This window comes from Ammospiza nelsoni, chromosome 9, assembly GCF_027579445.1.
Source record: "Ammospiza nelsoni isolate bAmmNel1 chromosome 9, bAmmNel1.pri, whole genome shotgun sequence".
In the NCBI taxonomy this organism is placed as follows: domain Eukaryota; kingdom Metazoa; phylum Chordata; class Aves; order Passeriformes; family Passerellidae; genus Ammospiza; species Ammospiza nelsoni.
The window spans coordinates 27,027,937-27,048,873 of NC_080641.1; the positions used below are offsets into that span (position 1 = coordinate 27,027,937).

The window sequence follows — 20,937 nt, forward strand, 5'->3', positions numbered from 1 at the left end:
CAGCATGTATATTATGAAATAGTCTTACCTCAGTAAGAGCGTGCAGCTGTCCTTTATGCACACAGACACCCATAAACCTACAAGAAACAAGAAAAGAAAAGTGGTTTGGGCTTTTTTCCCCCCTTTTTTTTTGTTCTTTAAAAAAACTAATATAGGATCCACCAAGAAAGGAGGAAAGAAAAAAAAATTTCAGCCTCACAGACACTGCATACCTCACCACTGATTATTTAAACATCTTAGTACAAAAAAACATCTATCTACACTACAATATCATTTGAATTAGCAGTTCCAAGAGAGCACAGGAGACAGCTCAACCTCAAAATGGAAAGTTATTAATTTGACTATAAGCAAAGGACAGCATATAATGATTTATGCAGAAGGGAACAGTCTCAGAGTCCTATTTTAAGGAAGTTTAAGCCTAGTAATCCACTGTTAGTCTGCATAAACAGAAAATTACTTCCCTTTGCATTTTGCTGTTTAAGCATAAAGATGTTTCTTCCTATCCCATTCTTGGCCACTCAGGAATATGAGGGCAATGTATACTTCCCCTCCCCAAACTCCTCTTTCCAACACTTGGACAGAAGCAAGTTTCAGTAGTATCCAGTACAGACACATTCCACAAGTGTTACCTACGCTGCACAATTTTCAGACTCCTGCTGTTAACAGTAATGATTGCCACTCTTGGTTTCTCTGGAAAGCAACAGAATATGCCATAAACAACTATAAGCTCATTTTTACCACCATACAAGCTGAACTTAAAAGTGACAAAATGTACAATTAACACCACTAGCAAATATCTCCCATTAAAAGTTCAGTAAAGCTGCAATTTTAAACACAGTTCAAGTGTTCATTCTTTATATATTAACTAACTCTCAGTTTTAGCATTTAAATTTTGGTCTCAGCAAGCAAAACCAAGTTGTCTGTCATTTCCATAACATTCAGAAATTTCCATTTTGCAAGTAAGAGGTAGACAGGTATGATCTCATTAAATGTGACAGGAATGTTGTGGACAACAACTCAAAGGAAAAGGACCTTTTATATTCTGAAACACTTCCGAATTTAAATACAAAATGATGCAAGACATGTAATGCTAGTTCAGCTAAGCTGCTTTTGAAGAAATGAATGATCCTCACTGTTCTCTTGTCTAACAGCTGACTGGTAAATTACAAGCAGCCAAAGCAAAATAATATAGGTAAGGTCCTTTGCATAATCTGAGCTGTGGAAATCTGTTTTTATAACCCAAGAAGTAGCAAGGCTTGAATTAGAACTTCTACTGCCTGCTCTTACCTCAAACACTCAAACAATACTCCCTGAATACAAGAATTTTAACTTGAGAGACACTGAAAATCCAATTCCTCTTGTTTAAAGTAGAATCACAGGGCATGATCAGGCCCTCAGGAGAAAGGGAAGCTTCTTTTAGATGTAGCATGTACACAAAGCATTGCTCAGAGTTTCACTTCATACAGCAATCAACATACGAATAATTTTGTAAAGAAAATGACAAATTAAACTTCCTGAGATGAAGAAATCCAGACTTCTACAGAACATAAATCTATTTCTTAGTTCATTCTGAAAGGCTCCAGAGCTATCAGGCAGGGTGTTAATGGCTTTATTCACAAGCAAAAATGGAAAGTACACAACTCCAATATATTACTTTCCCTATAAGACAACTTTCCAAAGCACTATCTTCTCTATCAACTACACAAAGTTAACCTGCTATGGCAATATTTTCACTCAACAAAAACTGAGATTAAGTAATTTAAAATAATAATGTTTTCATCTGTTCTGGTCAAGGGAAGTCTCAATAGAAACATATTTATTACCTTTGTGAACCTATGCTTAAGGCAGCAAAGACACATTGAATCAAGTCAGCAAGAGTAAGAGTTTAAAACTTCTCACATGCTTAGGATTTCTGCTAAGAATCAAAAATCAAAAAGCAAAGCTCCATATCATGATCTCATGGAAAAAAAGCTGGACATAAAGAGACATTTATAAACCCCACATATTTAGAAACTATTACCCAGGAAAAGAGAAACCAAATACACTGATAAAGACAGAATTAATGAGCTTACAAGCAACATACTGAAGCCATTTAAACTTTGTGTGAATGAATCTCAGTTTTCAGGCTCTGGAAAATAGATTGATAGAACAGACCTCTGGCAATCCAAATTTCTGGAAAACTTCTGCTTAGCTGTTTTATCAGGCAATAATAAGCCACTTGGTTAAGCCAAGAACTGCTACAAGACATTGTTGGAAAGGATTTTCACTAAAAGACAATACACCCAGCTGCTACTGGGAAATACAATTACCAAGCAAGATTTAACATGGTTTCAATTTCTGAGATTGCCCCAGATGAGATTCCAAGCTGTGTGGATAGGAAGCTGACATGCTGGTCCAGCACAGCTGAGATTATTCCTGTTGGCTAGACACACTGTCTCCTGAGCCAAAATGTGCTTGTAGGTGAACTTCAGCAGAATGTCTTGTCAGCCAAAGGTTACACTTCCTATAAGCATTTTGAGCTGGAAGGAGCTCCAATAGGCCAATCATCCACAAAACAGGAGATCATTTGCAGATTTAAGGAAGTTTATTTTCAAGACAGTGTATCTGGCCTTATCAGCAAGCTGAAACACTTCCAAAATCTGGCTGGAAAAATTTTCCTAGAAGCTGCAAATAGAAAGGATGATACTTGAGTCCACCCAGCTAAATACAGTGCAGCACATTTCCACTACCAAATGCTTTCTAACAAATGTCAGCAATCTATACACATGTTGGAAATCTCATTTTATAAACAATCAATCAATCTGGTAAACCTGTCCTCCTAAAGAAAACCAAGAGAAGTCTGGATATTTCTTAGTCCTTCACAGTGGTTACACAAACTACTTTCAGTTCAGTCAGATGGCAAGGGAGAAAATCCTGGACAAAAAAAAGGGAGACTAAATACTGCAGCTTCAGTCTGAAATCTTTGCCTTAATTTATCAAACAAAACTAATATCCAGATCACACAGCTTCTGTGGATATCCAGACACTGAACACATGCTTCCAGTTAAAAGAACTTCACTGGGACACATTCCTTCTCTGTGGATAAACCTGGGGCAGCTACAGTTCAACAAAAGAAATTGATGCCCTCAAAAATTTACTGCTTGTATGAGAAAATTCAGCACTTTGATAACATTAAAGAAAAGAAACAAACCAAACACACCAATGCAAAAGCCTCTAGTACAGGCTCAGTAACAGAGACAAAAGGTCAGGAAAGACACATGCTTTTTTCATTGCGCTGACTTGGAGAAGGAAGAGGGCAAATAAAAATATTAAGTCTGCATTAAGGCCCTCCTTAATGATTTAGGAGCCATGCTAGATTAAAAATGTATTTTAATTTTTCTACACTTGCATCTTGATTCTAGAAGAGGTAAGGCATTTAACCTATAATTTCTGTAACATATTACACACAACACATACAGCCTCTCTTCTGCTGCCTTGTACACTGTTTTTCTAAAATACTCCTTTTTGATAACCACGTTACACAAAGAGAAGAAAAAGCAATTTTCTTTCCTGTTAAAGCACTGTTCAGTACAGGACAAAGGATGTTAAAAGACAAAATCCATCCTTCTGGCTATTGTAACAAAGTCCATCACAAAGCAATTTTACCAAAAGGAAGGTTTGAAAGGATAAAACTACACACAAAAAGAAATCCCTGGTATTGTGTTCCCAGGGCGATAGATTTGTCTCGAAGGGGATGAAATAAAATTCTCCTTGAAAGGAGTTCATGGAATATGCACACAGTGTGCTTATTTGTGTGCTGCACACACAAGAAGGTGGATTTAATCAATGAGTCAATCTGCCTGCATGCTCACAGCCAAACATGCAGCAATAACTCCAAGTGCTCCCATGAGAATGCTTAAGACATGAGCTAAGACTTTCTGTGTACAGAATGTTTTAAATTAAGTCCCCAAGGTACAGATCACATAAAGAAATACTTTTTCATGCAAACAATAGTGATATTAAAGACTGAAATTCTACCTCAAAATTGAAGATACACCAATTTAAGAGACAGCACAAGAGATGGAGAATCATTGGTAGCACACCATTTATATGAGAAAAACACATCTGTAAGATATTACAAAAAAAAAAAAGCTATCAGATCTCTCAGGCTGTAAACTGAAGGCTCCCAAGCTCAGGACACAAGGATGGAGATTTCTTGAGTCCTTTCCAGACCAATTTTCTTACTTTGATTTGGGTGAAAACTCATGACTACAGCAGCACATCAGCATTCAGGAAAGTAACAAAATGTTAGAGCACATCTACCAGCATACACCAGACCTTTCATAACCATGGTGCTTGATCTAACCCAACCCTTGAACAGCACTGCCCTTTAAACAGGACACAAGCTAATGAAGAAGTGGAGAAATGTTCCAAACTCCTGTTTTCCCTAACCCCAACAATTACAGTCTTGCTAACCTGTATTACAGTGGCTATAGTAAACATCACATGGTACAAACCCCAACCTCAGCTCACTTTTCCACACCTCCTCTCACCATCTGTCTGAGGGAAGATGTGATAAAACCAGCACATCCCACAGCCAAGGCAGGAAGAAATGTAGATAACAAGAAAAGCATTTCAATTCTCCATGTTTAAGTTGTGTGCAGGAGTGAGATGGAGACAGGAGATGAGGTTGATGGAAGAAACAAAGAAAACACTCCTTGAACACCATTTGTCTGCCTGCCCTCTCCACTCCTAAAACATCCCCAACCTGGACCCTGGGGAAAAACCAGCAAACTAAAAAGATAAGCAGGTCTTACACATAGTTTGTTATAAACACCAGACAGTGACTGAATAAAAAGCTATTACATTGTAGATAACACCTACTCTGCCTCTAGAATCACATCTGCTAGCTGAAATAGGAAACAAGAGGAAGGGAGACAAAAAATCTCCCAAATCCCCTACTTTTTGCCATCTTGCCTGTGTAGCTGCAAGAGCTGGAGTCTTCTATTCTAAAATATCCTTAACAGACTGAAAAAGAAGTTCTACTTTCTGCCAAAATAAATCCTGTAATAGAGGGTAGCCTCTCATTTTCTTCATGGAAAATACATTAGAAGCTTACATATATACATATATTTGACCACTGGAATCTTTATGATCCTACCATGGGGACGGTAGACTTACTGGGGGCTTGGTAAGTGAAAACTAAAATCTTCACTTACATCTCTCTTCTAATCAAGATGGATCTATATGGCTGGCCAAGGGCAGAATTTAAGTGCAGAAATACTGAAATGAGTGTGGAGATTTAAAGCTAGCCTTTTGCTCCATGGCCAATAAAGCCTGTTGTTTTTAAAGCCTAAATACCCAGATCAGTAGTTCACCAAGTAAAACTGAAACTCACCAAGAGAAGCTGAAACACCTTCACCCAATTCCATCTCCTCAAGATGTGCAAAAGCATCAGTAAGGCAAAAACACAGACACACCTTTAGGTAATCTCTACTGAGCTCAGGAATGGAAGGAAGTCAGCAACTACTGACAAACTCACACTCCAGAAGAGTGACCAGAGTCTGGATAAAAACCTCAAAAGGCATCAGTAACTCTGAAAAGGAGTTGATATGGACAGCACAGAAGGAAAAGCAGTTTCAAATAGTCAGCAATATTATTAGTCACATCAGTACAATCAACAGCAAAAGTACCAAAATCTTCACATTAACATCTTGAAGTTAACTGTGGGCACATGGGAATTGACAGCTTTTAAAAAGCTCCTATATATTTTAGAGCACAGGCAAAGGGGTGGGTTTTTAATTACCCAAAGGTAATGATGATCCTGGGCTACCAAATGCACTCCAAGGAAGAAGAAATCTCTTCTTTCCATAACACAAGTATATAAACTACAGAAGAGCTCTTGGACAAAAACACTGATTCAGTAACAAATCTGAGGTATTACTCATCAGGATGTTCAAAAACACACTCCCCAGCTTAAGGAAGGTTTTAGTGTACTGAAATAAATGCCTCATTGCTGAATCTGACATTTGCTTTCTAAAACATTAACTTGCTATCCTACTCATGTGGAGATGGTTTGAGAGCAGATTTTGGAGGCTGTAAAGCCAGTATTTATCCAGTTCCATAATTCTACAAGCCATTTGATGGCAGAGCACCTTGCAGCCCTCACCTGGTTCAATTAACCACTGCACAATGTGATCTCATTGTTTCAGCCTAAGAACCCATTACTATCCATACTGGCTGGCAACAGGGAGGAAAGAAACTTGTTTACAGTGCAAGTTAACAGTAGGCTGCCCCAGAGCTCAGAGGAGATGAAGAAGCTCAGAGATGAATTATGTAAAAATCAGAGGACACCTTCAAGGCATGTGGAGGAAATCCAGTGGCTAATCAATGGAGAAGTGATGCTAGTGACAAAACACCTTACTCAGTAACATAGAACAGCTTCAAAGGAAAGAAATTAGGTGAAGAAAATATTTAACAGCAAACTGAGATAGCTCACAGCCCCAGGAAAAGTTATATATTAGAACTTCTTTGAAGAGGATGTTCCCTTTGAATACTATTATAATCTTAAAATTTCCAAGAATAATCCCAGAAAATGTTTCAGTGGGAACAGGCTGCTGTAGAACATTTTCCTAAAAACCTCTCAGCAATACAACTCAGCTGCTCTTATCTGACAGCACAATGTTGTCAAACAAGCAACACAACCTCTCACCACTTTAAGGGCAAATTAGCATTAATTATTTTTATGTGTTTCTAAAGTGGGAAACAGCTGTTTCACAAGACTATCAGAAGCACTAATGATTTACACATTTATGAAATCTAAATAGAGAGGCTTGCATGTGTGTGTTTATATAAAAGTATACACAGACAGATGGGCAGGTAACATTTAAGAGGGACAAAATCTTCTCCCAAACGCAAAGAAATTGAAAACACTGCAGTGAAATTTAGACAAAAACTTAAATGACACATAATTAACACATAAAACAATAAAGTTATCTCCTACACAGAAAAATAGTAGTTTTTACTGTGTATTGTAATTCAGTAAAAAACCAACTAAAACTAAATACTGTTTTCTCATTTGAATTTCCTGTAGGAATAACTCTGCTCCCTGTAGCAAGGGGACTTAGCTAACAGATAAGAAAAAGGCAGTATTTTACCAGAGCTTGCTTTTTTTTGAAGAAGCCTCAAATCAAGCAATTCATAAATCAAACACAGTTTATTCTTCTAAACAACCTGTGCAAAGATAGACCATTTCTATTTAAGTAATTTATTCTGATGTATTCAGTCATATCTGCTTATTGAGCACAAAAAGATTTCTCTGCCAGTCCTTGATAATTACTGGAAGAACAAATGAAATTCCTTTTCTGCTTCATACATAAATCAATACATTCTTGTTCTTCCTTCAGGACAATCTGTGTAACACTGCTGATTTCAAATTATTCATAGGCTCTAAGGCCAGAGGGGACCAGCACATCACAAATATGATCTCTTTTACTTCACAAGACACCTAAATTTCAGGAGTCACTCAGGACTGAGCACAATATTTTTTATTCTCAGCAACACCTCTGTAATCCCATTCAAGAGGTGGCAGGGTTATATATTTAAGTACAACTGAATGCTTTTGGCCTGTCAATATATCCCTTTCCTACTTTCCCTCATCTCAACCCAAATTAAATTATTGATTTTCAAGAGAGCTGTAGAGCTAGATTTTTTTTTAATAAGATTTACCAACCACACAAAGTTGATAAAGAAACTGATGAAGTGTACTGAGCTCGTTCTGATAATGCCAATTTCACTTTGGAAAGTTTCTCTTTCCACAAACATTTTTAGAAAATTAGCTTTATCAGTCCCAGAGTCATATGCTGCTTATCAGAGGATTCAGAAAAAAAGGAAATGAAGGAAAAATGTGGGGAATCAATAGAAGACACAATTAATGACCCTGAATTCTAAATAACCAGATAGATAATATAATTTAAATTAAAAATATAAGAACAACAACAAACAAACAGAAGGAGGAGTTGCTTGGAAAGCACCTCACCTTGGAGCAGAGAAAACAGACTAGGAATTGCATTTAGGGATAGATGACTACAACACTTGAATAAATACATTATGATAAAGCCAATAAAAGTTTACAGTGAGTAAGAATTCTTTAAATTCACAGGTTTTTGAGGTCTTAAGAAAAAGAATAATAGAAAGCAGACACGAAGTAATGGAATGCTCCTTACAGATATTTCAAAAGCTTCTGACATTTATGTGTCCTCATAAATACTGAAGGAAACACACAGGATATTGATACAAATCAACTGATGAAGACTGAGATAGGATTTCAAGGATCAGAACAATCAGTTATAAAGGATTTTAGGAATCAGTATTATGTCTGTACTATGTAACAGAATGGTGAAGAAAAAGAAATTAAGTAACAGCGTTCACTGTATCTCCAAAACTTTTCAGAAAGAACTGAGATCAGAAATGGATCCCAGGTGTGCAACAGCAGCTTACAGAACTGTCATTTGGGGCACTGTCATCACAGCTTCAAACTTCATCATGTTATGGCTTCAGCCAATTATGTTAATTGCTTGTCACATCACCACAGAAGAGAAACCAAGACTAAAATGGTTTAAGGAATAACAAGATACACCTTGGAACATCTTGGATTTGCATTTTGTAATCTAATGCAAAGCAAGAACTACCCTTTTCCTTCCAGGAGCATATAAATTAGATTAGTTCAACTCTAGCTTCTTTTCTTCGGTCCTTCTTTTCCCACCTTGCAATACTGCAATAAAAAAATCCCAAAAACTAGGAAGCAGACCTAATACTAGGGAACAGCTATGGCATTTTGCATTGTTTAATTTTAAGGTTAGTAACAGTAAGTTAAATGAATAGTGTTAAATTTGCAATAGCTTAAATTCACAACAAGAAGCCAAATTTCACTTTTCATATCACTTTACTGATTCATTAGAAATTTAAAATGTGAGCACCTGTTTTTCTCTGACGTAAGTTACTCTTTACTGGCAAACTCCAGATACCAAAATTATATCCATGTTTGGGTTTTTTCTCTTAAGTCCTCTTCTTCCTCCCATTCATCTATTAAATTAGCCATTGATCCTAACACATTCAGAACAGATAAGCCTACAATAAAAACTACCTAAATAAAAATTGGAAAGAGGAGAGCCCTACTAAAGACAACCTATCTCTAGATGTTTCAGAAAAAAGCCAGTGTACCTTAAGATGTTCGGATGTGAGAGTCTATTCATAAGTTGAACCTCTTTCAGCATGTTTGCTCTGTTGCTGTTCAGTGTGTTCATCTTCAAAGCCATTACCTGGTCTGAAGTTCTGTGCCTTACCTATTGGATAGAAGCAAAAAATGGTAAGAATATGAAATGAAAGACTGAAGAACCAGTATTGCTGCAGTGCAATGTAGAGATCCTACATGACAGGAGTGATCCATACACCAATTTCTGCAGCCTTTATCCCAGAGATGACTTTCTAGAAGCATACTACGCAAATGTGAAATGGCATTTTGCTCTACTCTTGCAACTCATGATGACAGAAAGCTTGAGAAGTTGAAAAAACCCCAACTATCAGCTCCTTAGTACAAGTGAAGGAAGCCATCTGTTTGTACACAGAGAAAAAGTTTCCCTCTCCAAGACCTTTGAAACTTATTTTCATTCCACCCATATCCTTTTTTCCCCCTGCAGAGGTTGCTGTCATTGTTCACAGAATGTGTGATACAAGGAACTGTTTCTTACAGCTACAGGCAGATTTTGGAGATACTCAGTGTTTACTTCTGAAAACAGACTATGATCCAGGGCACTGAAAGCATTCCTGCCAACCCCTGCTGCAAAGCAGAGAGGTTCCTGCACAGGAGATCACCTCACCCAGGGTGGCAGCAGTGGCTGCACAGCATCAGCAGGAAAAAGAGGATTTCTCTGGCAACTGCACAGTGCCAGCACCTTGTTCAGCATGACTTTCCCCAGGCAGAAATACAGGGCTGTGGCCATTTCTAACTTGCTACTCAAACCAGCCCATCTGTCAAGTGTAATGTAGATGTGTGCTCCTATTAGAAAGGAGCTGTCACAATAGTGAAAAGCTTGCCAAGCCTTTGAATTTCCTTGCAGTTGGGCATTCCCACACACATACTGGTAGTATTCATGGAAATTCTGTTCCCATTTTCTTCCTACATCAGTACCTGCAGCTCATAAATAGAAAACATGCATTTCTCAAAACACTGAATTACCCCCATGGCAAATTCATTCATGTTATGGAGATTAGCTTAGGAACGTCTGTGTTACAGGAATTTAAGATTCATCAGCTTTCTAATTTAAAACTGAAATCAACATTATGACTTAGGTACATACAAACTACCTACATTTTAAACAACAACAGTCTGTCTGCTTTTATTTCAGAAGACTATTCATCTTTTCCAGTAAGAGGCTCCTTTAGCTGTGATATGTTAATTACAGAAAGAAAAACTGAATCCATGATAAGCAGATGCAAGAAGAAAATGAGGTATGGGTTTTGAAGGTAAGGCTCCCTCCCTGGCAGTTCTGAGGCAGTGAGTGATACCTATTTTCAAGTTTTATTTGCACAGCACTATTTGCAAGAAGAAGGGGCATGTTTAGCTGAAACATTGTCATCTAGACACAAAGCCCATCAATTGAGCACAGAGATGTACAGGGAGCAAAGGGTGTCATGTTTCAGGTGTGTGTCTGGCTTAACACTTCTACATTGCCTCTTGCCGTCCTAGTTTCAGGTATAGGGTAGCACTGGAAACATCCCAGATGAGTGTGATAAACAACATCGAGGCATTGAGTAGAAAAAAAGCCCTCAGCTGCTTTTCCTCCTGCTTCCCCTCTGCTTATGTACAGAGCTCCTCAAATGCCTCACCTACAGTCACCCAGTAATCCCAGAGCAAGAAGGATCAGGGAAAGGGGGTGGAAAAGAATACAGAAACCAGCACTGAGTAGAAACCAACAGCAAGTTCACAAGCATGGCACTCCTCCTTTCTGTGGTAATATTGGTTTTAAAATAAAACTGGTCAAACTACAGCTTTAATGCATTACAACAAGATAATGTAGAATCATTCTCCACACAACCTGTCTTGCCAGTTTGGCATGCTTATTGGTTTTAAGCAGGATGATTGCATGTTAAGTTGATGAGGTTTATTGTTACTTGCTAGGTTTCTTGTGTCAGTTGTGTACTTTCATTAACTTTTAATTTTATCCAGCCAATTTGAATGAATAAACTAAGTTGGACAGGTCAATGTCTACGCAGAGCCTTTCAAAACATATTTTAGTTATACCTTAGTTTTAGTAGAAGTATACCTTGGGTTGGGGGGAAAAGTTTAAAATGTTTTCACAGACTCAGAAAACTTCAACAATGTAAATTTAAATAAAGAAAAAAGGACTATGCTTTGAACCTATACACAGCAGCAGCTAAATCAACACACTTCCTCTGAGACAAAATCTTGGGTGTTGTGGTGGAGTAATCTGGGGTTTTCAGGGAAAAAAATTGAAGTAAATTAATTCCTACAGTCAGAGATGCTCTCAACAGAAATGAGCTTTCCACCAACACAGAAGCTTCAAAGTCTGCCAAAAAGGAATGAATACAGGTAGAAGGTGATCAGGAACTCAGATGGAATATGGTCTTAAACAGTATTTGCCTTCTCATTAACTCTGCCACTTATCTCTTAATTTCTTGCCTATTCCTATAATTCATTCAGTTTCATGCCAAATTTCCTGCTCTTTTGCCTCAACTCTGAAGTAAAAGCAGAATTTATCACAGAACCTTTTTCCTTGTTCAGATTGCTTTTCTTAAGCTAAAGAAACCACAGGAAAGAAGGTGGGTAACTTTTTGGGTCACTGCATCCCGCATGCTTCTTGGATTTTCAGGTCTGATATGCAACAAGAAGTGGTCAACAAGTGCTTCTCAAAGGTCTGACTGTCCATAGCAATACCTGCACATACAGACAAAAATGAGCTGCTTTTACAAAGACAAAACTTTTCATCCTCTGTTTTAGGCTATCCTGCAGTCTTTCCCATCTTGAGAGACTGAACAAGGTTTGGTGGCAGGGGCAGTAGGGTTTTCTTTTGTTTGTTTTATAAAATCATATTCCTCATGCTTGGAAATTTCTCGAGTTCATTACACATAGAGCAGCAGAGTCTGTCCAATTATCTGGTCTCTAAATAGTACCCAACATTGCACTATGCTTTGTTTCACTTTAAGAACAGAGTAAAGTAACACCAGCAATTTTAAGTTCTGTATATTCTTCTGATGTTGGAGGATGTATTTCTACAAGATCTGACAGAACAGCAAAATTCTGAATCAAACCAAGGGAGAGGGGGAAAAAAGGGACTCTTCTTCTTCTTGTTAGTTATCCTTTAAGCAAGGAGGAAGAAGCAGAACTGGAGGTGAAAGTGCATCTTTCTCAAGAGGACAATATTCAATATTATGAATAAAATCAACTATCAGTTTATAAATTATGGAGCACAATTTTAATCACCTGGAATACACCTAAGACTAACCATGTTCTCTCCTCTGAAGCACAACTGGCAAATAGCATTGCTATGGCAAGAACAAATTGACAACAAGGATCTGACAGGTTCCGTCTTTAAAGTCTCAGTCAAACTGAATTATCAACGTGGAAGGAGCTGTCAGCTCTGCCCTCCATGCCTACTTACCCATCAGTCATCCCCTAGACAAAATTTGTGTCTCTCCTGGCATGCCTTGCCAAAGCCCTGCACACTATTTAGTTTTAATCCTTCTTCTCCTTTCAGGCCACCTCTGTGCCATAAAAGCATGGAAGTCATGCTTCAACCACCTGACTCCAGAAGGAAAATTAGTAAATATTTTGGCAATACTGCTGATCCAATTTAACATTTGTTTACAAGGCAGTTTGCCTCAGGCATATGCCTGTATACTCAACATAAACAGGGATTCACTCATGCAGTTCAAACCTCTCACTGATGCAACTTGCAGGCTGCTGTGAAGCTTTCAAAGCTGTTGACATGATTATTAATTATGACTCCTTGCATATCAGACCAAATAACCTTTCAGCAATGTCTGGATCATGGCTCTCTGTTTAGAAACATTCTGACAATCCCACAGCTGCTTTGCTCACACTTCCAGCTTCTCCGTCTGCTTACCTATGTGTGTGACTCCATCTCCAAGGTCACAGCAACCAGATATTGCCTCCCTGTTTTATTGCTGACAGGCAGTTAAACTGTCCCTTTGCACTGTGATTCTCCTAGGATCAAAGCACTTTGGACATTGACCTGGCTATGGTTACCTGTGTGGTTCTGCTCACATCAGACCATGTTCTGATCCTTACCCCTTGAGGAAGTAGAGAAGTCATGAATACAGGTAAAGAAATAGTGATGCATTTAAAGGAAATCTCATAATAGTGATTCAGCAGGGCTCACATTCCAGAGAAGTAGTCACAATATGAAGTTCATGAGGATTATCATGCAAAAATTGGTGGGTTTAATGTTCAGCTTGCTGCTTAGCTGTAAAGCTCTTTATAGTTAAAAAAATTAAATATAATTTAGATTATTATTTATCTATTACATCATATACATCTGTCAGGGTTCTCTAAAAATCCAAACATTTATGTTATTTCTACTTTTTGCTGGACTGAAGGGGAGGTGTTTTTAAGCAATAGCTGAAATCTAGCCTGATTTCGTCTTTCACAAAGCCTTTTTGATCTGTGTTCGCTGTACCTTTCCAGGTGGCCCTGGAATAAACATCTGAAGAACATTTCCTAATACTGATATTGTAAATCTGCCAACACAGCTTTCAGCTGTGCTCCTAGTTTTTCATTTCATTTTCATTATTTTCCAAATCATCATTATATAGCTGGAAGTATTTTGTCACAGTTCTCTTCCAAAACTTGATTTAACTGCTTTCCAGTTTTTCCTTACCTTCCCCTCCTTCTGGCATCCAGCCTCACTGCTTAAATACATTTACAGATCTTTACTTATGCAGCCTACTCCATAAAATCATGTTGCTGCTCTAACACACACACCAATTTTTTGTTCATTCTTTTACACACCATGGTCTTCATCTGGCCATTTCACCTTCACCTTTGCTGCCATGTATCCAAAGCACCATTTTTAAAGCAGTCCCCTCTGGTCCAAATATTTCACCTCCCTGGCATTTGCTTCTCTGTCTTAATTTGATTTACAAGTATTTTCTCTTTGATGATAAGAGATGAAGACATTCCCTTAGCTACCATTCTAGGCCATTTGCAGTACATGTTTTACACAATTTAATTTTGATTGACTGAGTTAACAATAAAGCTTGTGAGGCATGTGAGATGAAGCAGTAATCACTGTTAGAGAGAAAAGGCTTCATCATAAGAGTGCCTACCAAACGGCAGGAAAAACTCTTTTACAGGGAAGCAAACCAGCAATTTGGCTCTGATACAAAATTTCTCTCAAACACAGACTATTTCCTTCTTCCTTGCTGTGACAGCAGAAGAAATATTTAAAAAAAACATAGGGTCAGCTGTATTTTATCCAAGTCAAGTCACCAAGTCATCACACTTACAGGGATGCATATTCACACCTTGAGGGCGAATATGTAAGAAGAATGCCTTAAATCTATGGTTGATTGGAAAAGCTCCCCTCAGCAAAGATAAACCTGTTCTTCAGCTCAGATCATAGTGCTTATAAGACTGTTTTCTGAAAAGTTTTTCTTAACATTAAAACGTACCCACTGTCAGATACACAGGCTCATGGCAGTCACGCCTGTATCAAATCAAAAATTTCATATCACTAGGAAAATTTGCAATGACAAATAGAAGCTGAAAGAAATACACCAGTTCAGATAACAGTGAGCTGCTCTGTTGATGTCAGAGAGTCAGATGGGTTGTGGCTGTTTTCAGAGCAGTAATACAGAATGTCACTATACTACAACTTCTTGCAGCAAGAAGAGAGACATGCCAAATGTAACAAAACTTTGCCAAACAGAACTAGTCAGCATGTGCTACAAGAGCTTCAGCACAGGTTCAGAAGATCTACAGAAACTAGGCACAAAATAAACCCCAAAACCTTTCAAAAGTCTGGCAGTAATTGTGATTCTACTAATTTCTAATGCTAAAAAGAGTTGAGAGAAATACACAGAAAAAGCTGGAGACTTTACCATTTTCCCTTTAGTACAAAAGCTCAGTCTTAGTCAAACAAAGGTCCTAATTTGGTAACTTTAGTAACTTTGAGCACCACCAATTCAGCAAAGAAATATTCAATTACTAGAGAATATTCCACACCTACGGTCAAATTATCCTTTTTTTCCTCCAAACTAAAGTGAATTTCTAATCAGTAATACAGCAGTACCATTGATACTTTGTAAATCCACTTGTGAGCCAAAAAACCCTAAATTTTTCTTTTGTATTTTGTTTTTCTTCATTGCCCACTGTAATCTAGAACCAGGGTCCAAAATAGAGCACCCTTTTATTTTAAACAAACCATTTATTGATAGGAATCTGTGCACATATCTCTGCCTCTGCCATTAACTTGATCCCAATCAAGCCATAAAGGCAAAAAGAGACTACAGTCTTATTTTGAGAGAAAGCACAAATTCATCAGAGGACTATTGTTCCACAGTTTGAGATGAGAAATAAACAGGCATAGCCCAGGGTGGAGAAGTTGACTGATTTTGTAGCCAGTTCAGCAGAATGTAACCATATAAACTTTCCTCTGCAATCCAGGACCTGGAACACAAACACTGGATGAGCATTGCTTTACCACAGCCTCAGCCATGTACTTTATACCTGAGTAATATTATAGTCAGGGAAGAAAAAGAAATAATGAGTTTGAAGTTCATAACTGAGAGCTTATTCCCAATTTTCAATGTTAGCTATCCTCAGCTCACTGAGCAGCCCTGAGCATGCTACTCCCTTTTCTTTTGTTACCTAACTGGTCTATAAAATTGAGGTGATATTATCTACCTGCCAGAAAACTGGAAGATGACATCTGCAAATGACTGCTGTAACATCCAAGGATAATAGATAATCAGATACCATATCTCTGTTCCTATTTTCCCATTTAATTTTTAATACTTATGGTTAAATATTTCCCATGTTACTATGGGTTTATCCTGTATAAAAGATAATGATACTTACATAATCTGCAGATGATTTTGAAGAAATCAATACTTTGGACTGAGTTTTCCTGACACAGGAATTGGATCTTCTAATTTTTACAGTATATGAACAGTTTGGCAGTGAGCACACAGTCTCCCCACTACACCAATAATCTCATCATTGGTATTCAAGCACATTTGTGGGGCTTCTTTTCACAACTCTATGGGACCCTTGACAGTTCTGTTTGGGACAAAAATAATTTCCTTAGATTTCCTTTATAAATCTTTCAAATAACATCTTTCAGAACAGAGCCCACTGACATACAGCTATTGCTATTATAATCACAGCACTTAGAACTTGATCACAACCACAAATAAAAAGAGAGCAGGGAGCAGGAAGAAACCACATTTTGCTTACTTGAAGATACTTCAGCTTTTAAAAATTGATACAGTCAATAATTATCAGGTTACAGTCAAAACCAAAAATTCTAAGTAATTTCTTGTTATTTAAGCCTTCATGAAACTGCTTTTCTTGAGAGTTAGGTTCTTACACAAGCAGCTAATTAAATATGCCATGCAATTTCTTATGTCTCCTCATGGCCTGTAAAGGCTAGGAAGCACAGGAATTGGATTTGCAGGACTTAACTGCAGGCAGCTGATGTGAATGTTACAAAGCAGCAGCAGTGAGTCAGTGTGAGACACATCGTCAGCTCCGGATTAGTTAACAAAGCCACGCTGTCTCGGCATCGATCACTCCAGCCGATGTTTCAGAGCTCTGTCCTCTCCTCAACCCCTAACGCCACCAGACATCAAACACAGGGCCCCCACCTTGCAGAGCTGCTACCGGTGCCAAGGGCCCTGCAGCCAGCCCAGAGCACCCAGGCAGTGCCAGCCTCAGACAGGGACAGCAGCTGTGGCAGCTCCCCGGCACAGGGAGCACACGGACGGGAGAAGTTGTTCCTACACTTGGGATACGGCCTCAGCATCTATTGGGAAGAAGTTCTGGCTGCTAAGGAGCTATGGAGAAGCATTCCCTATGGATCTGACTGTAAGCATCTCTATTTTGTTAGTGCCACCAATTTGCAGTTTCATTTTTACATCTCATATCGGGCAGTAACACATATGCATTTGTATGCATTAACATCACAGTCACTCCCCAGGCACAGGTAGTGAAATCCACCACTGAAATATATTTAACTGTCCCCTGGTGCCAATCCCAGTAAACAAGAGTCCAGAGAGGTGCCTCAGAGGTGGCTCACAAAGCTTTGAAGTGATGCACTCTTGTTCTCCAGGCGCAGTCATGTTAACACTGGACATGTGCCAGCACAGTTATTTGAAGAACAGTAAATCAGCACCTGTCTCTCAGTATCAGCTATGAATGAGCTTACACAAATGTGCATGTTTGCCAGCTGGCAAAACACAGAAAATCCCAGAGCTGCCAACCCAGCACATCTCCATCCAGAAGAGAAAACTAAACAGATCTCATTTAACTGTGCTTGAGAAATTATTATGGAAAACAAGACAAAAAAAGCACACAAACATTTCAGTGCCAAGGGAATCTTGCCACCTGTTCTGCCCTGGGAAAACTGCACAATGATACCCAGATTGGCACTTGTCCGACAGGAGGAAATCAAAGGCCCAAAGGACTCTGAACTACAGCAGTCACTGTACTAAACAAATCCAAATGGGGGTTATCTCCTATTGCACAGTACTTGTTACAGTATCAGTGTCTTTCTTACTGCTGACAGAATTTGTGAGCACTCTATTTGTGAGGGCAACAAAGACTTACCTGGGACATTCCATGGATCAGCTCATCAGCAAGGCTGAGGAGAGGCCAAGTTTTCAAGCAGGTAAAAAATCCATTTCCAATAGACAATTTTACACTAAACTATGCTTCCTTTTTTTTTTCTGACAGAGAATTCTTTAACATCAAGTTTGTTTCAGTGATTTTTATTCTGCCTTTTTAATCCTCAAACAAATTGTTCATTTCAGGGTAGTTCTATCATATTTCCTAAATATTTCCTTATTCAACAGAAAAGCTGTCTGACACAATCAGAGAAAGTGAAACATAGTGTAAGAACTGTTTCACCCTGTTTTAATTTGTATTACTCATTAGAGTTCTAGACTTGACTGTAGTGACACCAAGCAGAACTGTAGGAAGAAGTATTATGGAAGTATAGCTTTGGAAATTTTCTGAAAATACTTCAACAACACTAATAAAGACAAGGCTTTCATTAAATCTGCAGCCTGGTTCTCCTTCAATTCCAGTGTTTTCTCAGATGATGTTTTAAGATGATTATAACATGCATACCTTAAGACTTGTACACAGAAAATAAACTAATAAAAACCAGAACTTGTTTCAGATAGCAAATATAAGTTAGCCCTCCATTCTACCTTGTATTTCAAAGCATTTATAATTCTGCTAAAAGTAAGAGTGCTCTACACTTCAGATATATGCAAATGGCATTAAAATTCAGCATTGCTAAGTGGGGAGGAAGTGAGTATTTTGCCCCGATGGTGCAATCCATAAAGACTAACAACACAGATGAGGTTTTTAATTTCTGTATTAATGATCTGTTGGAGTACAGCCTATTTATTACTACTTCTCCCTGTAGCCTATGCCCTGTAAAAGCATTTGCTAATTAAGTGACAAGGACTAGGATGACAGCAGCTTGGCACCTCAATAGCAAAAAAAAAAACACATTAGCAAGAGGAAGACAACTGTCTGGTTAAGTGGTTACCATACAAATCATCTTAGCAGTTGGAAGACGAGCTCCAAAGGAGTCCAAAGGATTGATACTTCACACATCAGTGTGAGAAAAATCCAACTCACAAGAGTCCTGCATTTATCCCTCAGTTCCACAATGGTGAAGTTTCCTACTCCTGACAAGAACCAGAATAGAAAGAGACAGATCAGAATCACCTCGCTAATAAAACCCCAGAGTTTGAAGTGAAGTTTCAGGGTTATTCTAGCCCCCTTGGTCAGATTACATAATACAGTGACTGTATTCCCAAACAATTAGTAGCTTGTTTCAGCACCATGACTTCACAGGAGAGACCTTTAGCCTCCAATAACTTACTTCTGTCACCTTGAGAAGGTGAGTTTCCTTCACTAGTCAAAAGGAAAAGATTTTCAGCTTAAAATTCAGTCCTATAAAAAATTAGGCCAAAAGGTATAGATGGACAAGAAGAGTTGCTGTCTGTTTTTCTAACTGGCATCACATCACACAAGAAGGGCAAGGACAAGAACAATGGCTCTAGACCTGAGGGAGGGAAGATAGGCCTGGGTCAAATGGGAGTCACTTTGCAGTCACAGAGCATATTCCCCATGCCTAAAAGATCAAATATTATATCTGCAAAACCAAAATGTACAATAATCCACTTACTCATTCTCTACTCCTTTTCCACCCTAAAAAGATGGCTTCTGCCACTATGTGTCATAAGTAGACCTTGAAGGATCTCATTTCACTTGATATGGCTACAGCAGTTTCAAGAGGAAAAAAAAACCTCCACTCTTCAATTTAAAAACCCCTATTGTCTAGACCATGACAAATTTGGTGGTATTATACTGCTGAAAGCTAAAACTTCCTCAACACTTTACCAAACTTAATCAAGAACATTCTCAAAAAAATAATAAAGGTGGCCACAAATATCACTAATAAAGTAACAGGAAAGAGAAAAATTTTGGTTGGTAAGGCACATCCCATAGATGCTTTTTTAAAATAAGTCCAATTCTTATTACAGCTTTTAGCCATTGGGCTTTATCATGCCTTTGTCATTACACTGAAGAGCACCTTCAAATAATTATTTCTTTATTGTAAGAGTCTGCTTATGCACTGTAATGACAACTTTTACACAGCAAACACAGTAAGACTAAAGTCATCCACTGAATCACTTCTCTATTTATTAAACCAAGTTTTATTGTTTCTTTGTCCTCATGTGTTAACAACTTGTGTTCTCCAACTTTTCTAAAGTCAAATATACAATGTTGAAAAGTATTTAAAGCCTAAAAATTGAAATTTAATACTTCATAGAATAATTTAAATGAAGTATCTTTTAAGCCTATCAAATAGTATCACAAATATCATGGATATCGTGTGATCTCACCTCAAATGTTTTACAAAGTTTTTGAAAAACACTTAAGCGTTCAGACATTTACATTTAAGCCTCTGATGAGGCTGCTAATTCCAGAGGCAAATAAGATCCTTTCCCAGTACAAACCTTTCACCAAATGTTCAAAACAACACATGACAAAGTGAGAGAACTTTGAAACTGAAGCCATAAGGACAAAGAAAAAGCATGAGCAAGATTTGAGATTCCCAGTGAAATTTTACCTTATCAATGCTACTCTCTGAGTACTTTTAACCTGAATACCAGAAAATCTACAGGTTATGCAGAAAGATGGTTTTGTTGTGTTTCAAATTTCTAAATTGACAGTGTTACTACTTTGTTCCTTAAGGCAAAGTGACAATCACTGTAGATAGAGAAGGTATGAGGAAAGCATTTATAAATGATGGAAAGCAATTCTTCCAGATGCTTTCTCAATTCCTCAATAAATTTGTACCATTCCTTTTCCAGGAGCCTCTCCCCTTCCAGCTCAAGCAGGTGAAGAGCCATCCTGCAAAGACCAGCAATAATGCACAGACTCACATTTAGATTTAAAACACTTTGACAGTTCAATTATTGCAGTGCCTGTTTATCTGATAAAATACAAGTTAATAAAGATTCCAGTCCAGGAAAATATCTGCAAACTCTGACACTTTCCAACACCTTCTGCAGGGGGATTTTGCTGAGCGTGGGCTGAAAACCAAGCAGCAGGTCCCTTGCCTTTTTTCCTGTACTTTTTCCATGTCCTATTTGTAGTAATATTCTCCTTTT

At 38.0% G+C, this 20,937-nt stretch overlaps 1 protein-coding gene across 3 annotated transcripts in view; it reads right to left on the reverse strand.

The window, feature by feature from the left end:
• Positions 1-20,937, reverse strand: part of TESK2 (testis associated actin remodelling kinase 2) — a 76,143-nt gene that overhangs the window by 41,896 nt on the left and 13,310 nt on the right. For all 3 annotated transcript variants that reach the window (XM_059478012.1, XM_059478013.1, XM_059478011.1), the window contains exons 3-4: positions 9,202-9,323; positions 29-77 (exon numbers count right to left, since the gene is read on the reverse strand). In XM_059478012.1, the coding sequence (XP_059333995.1) occupies positions 29-77; positions 9,202-9,323 (171 nt within the window). The remainder of the gene's footprint in view (positions 1-28; positions 78-9,201; positions 9,324-20,937) is intronic.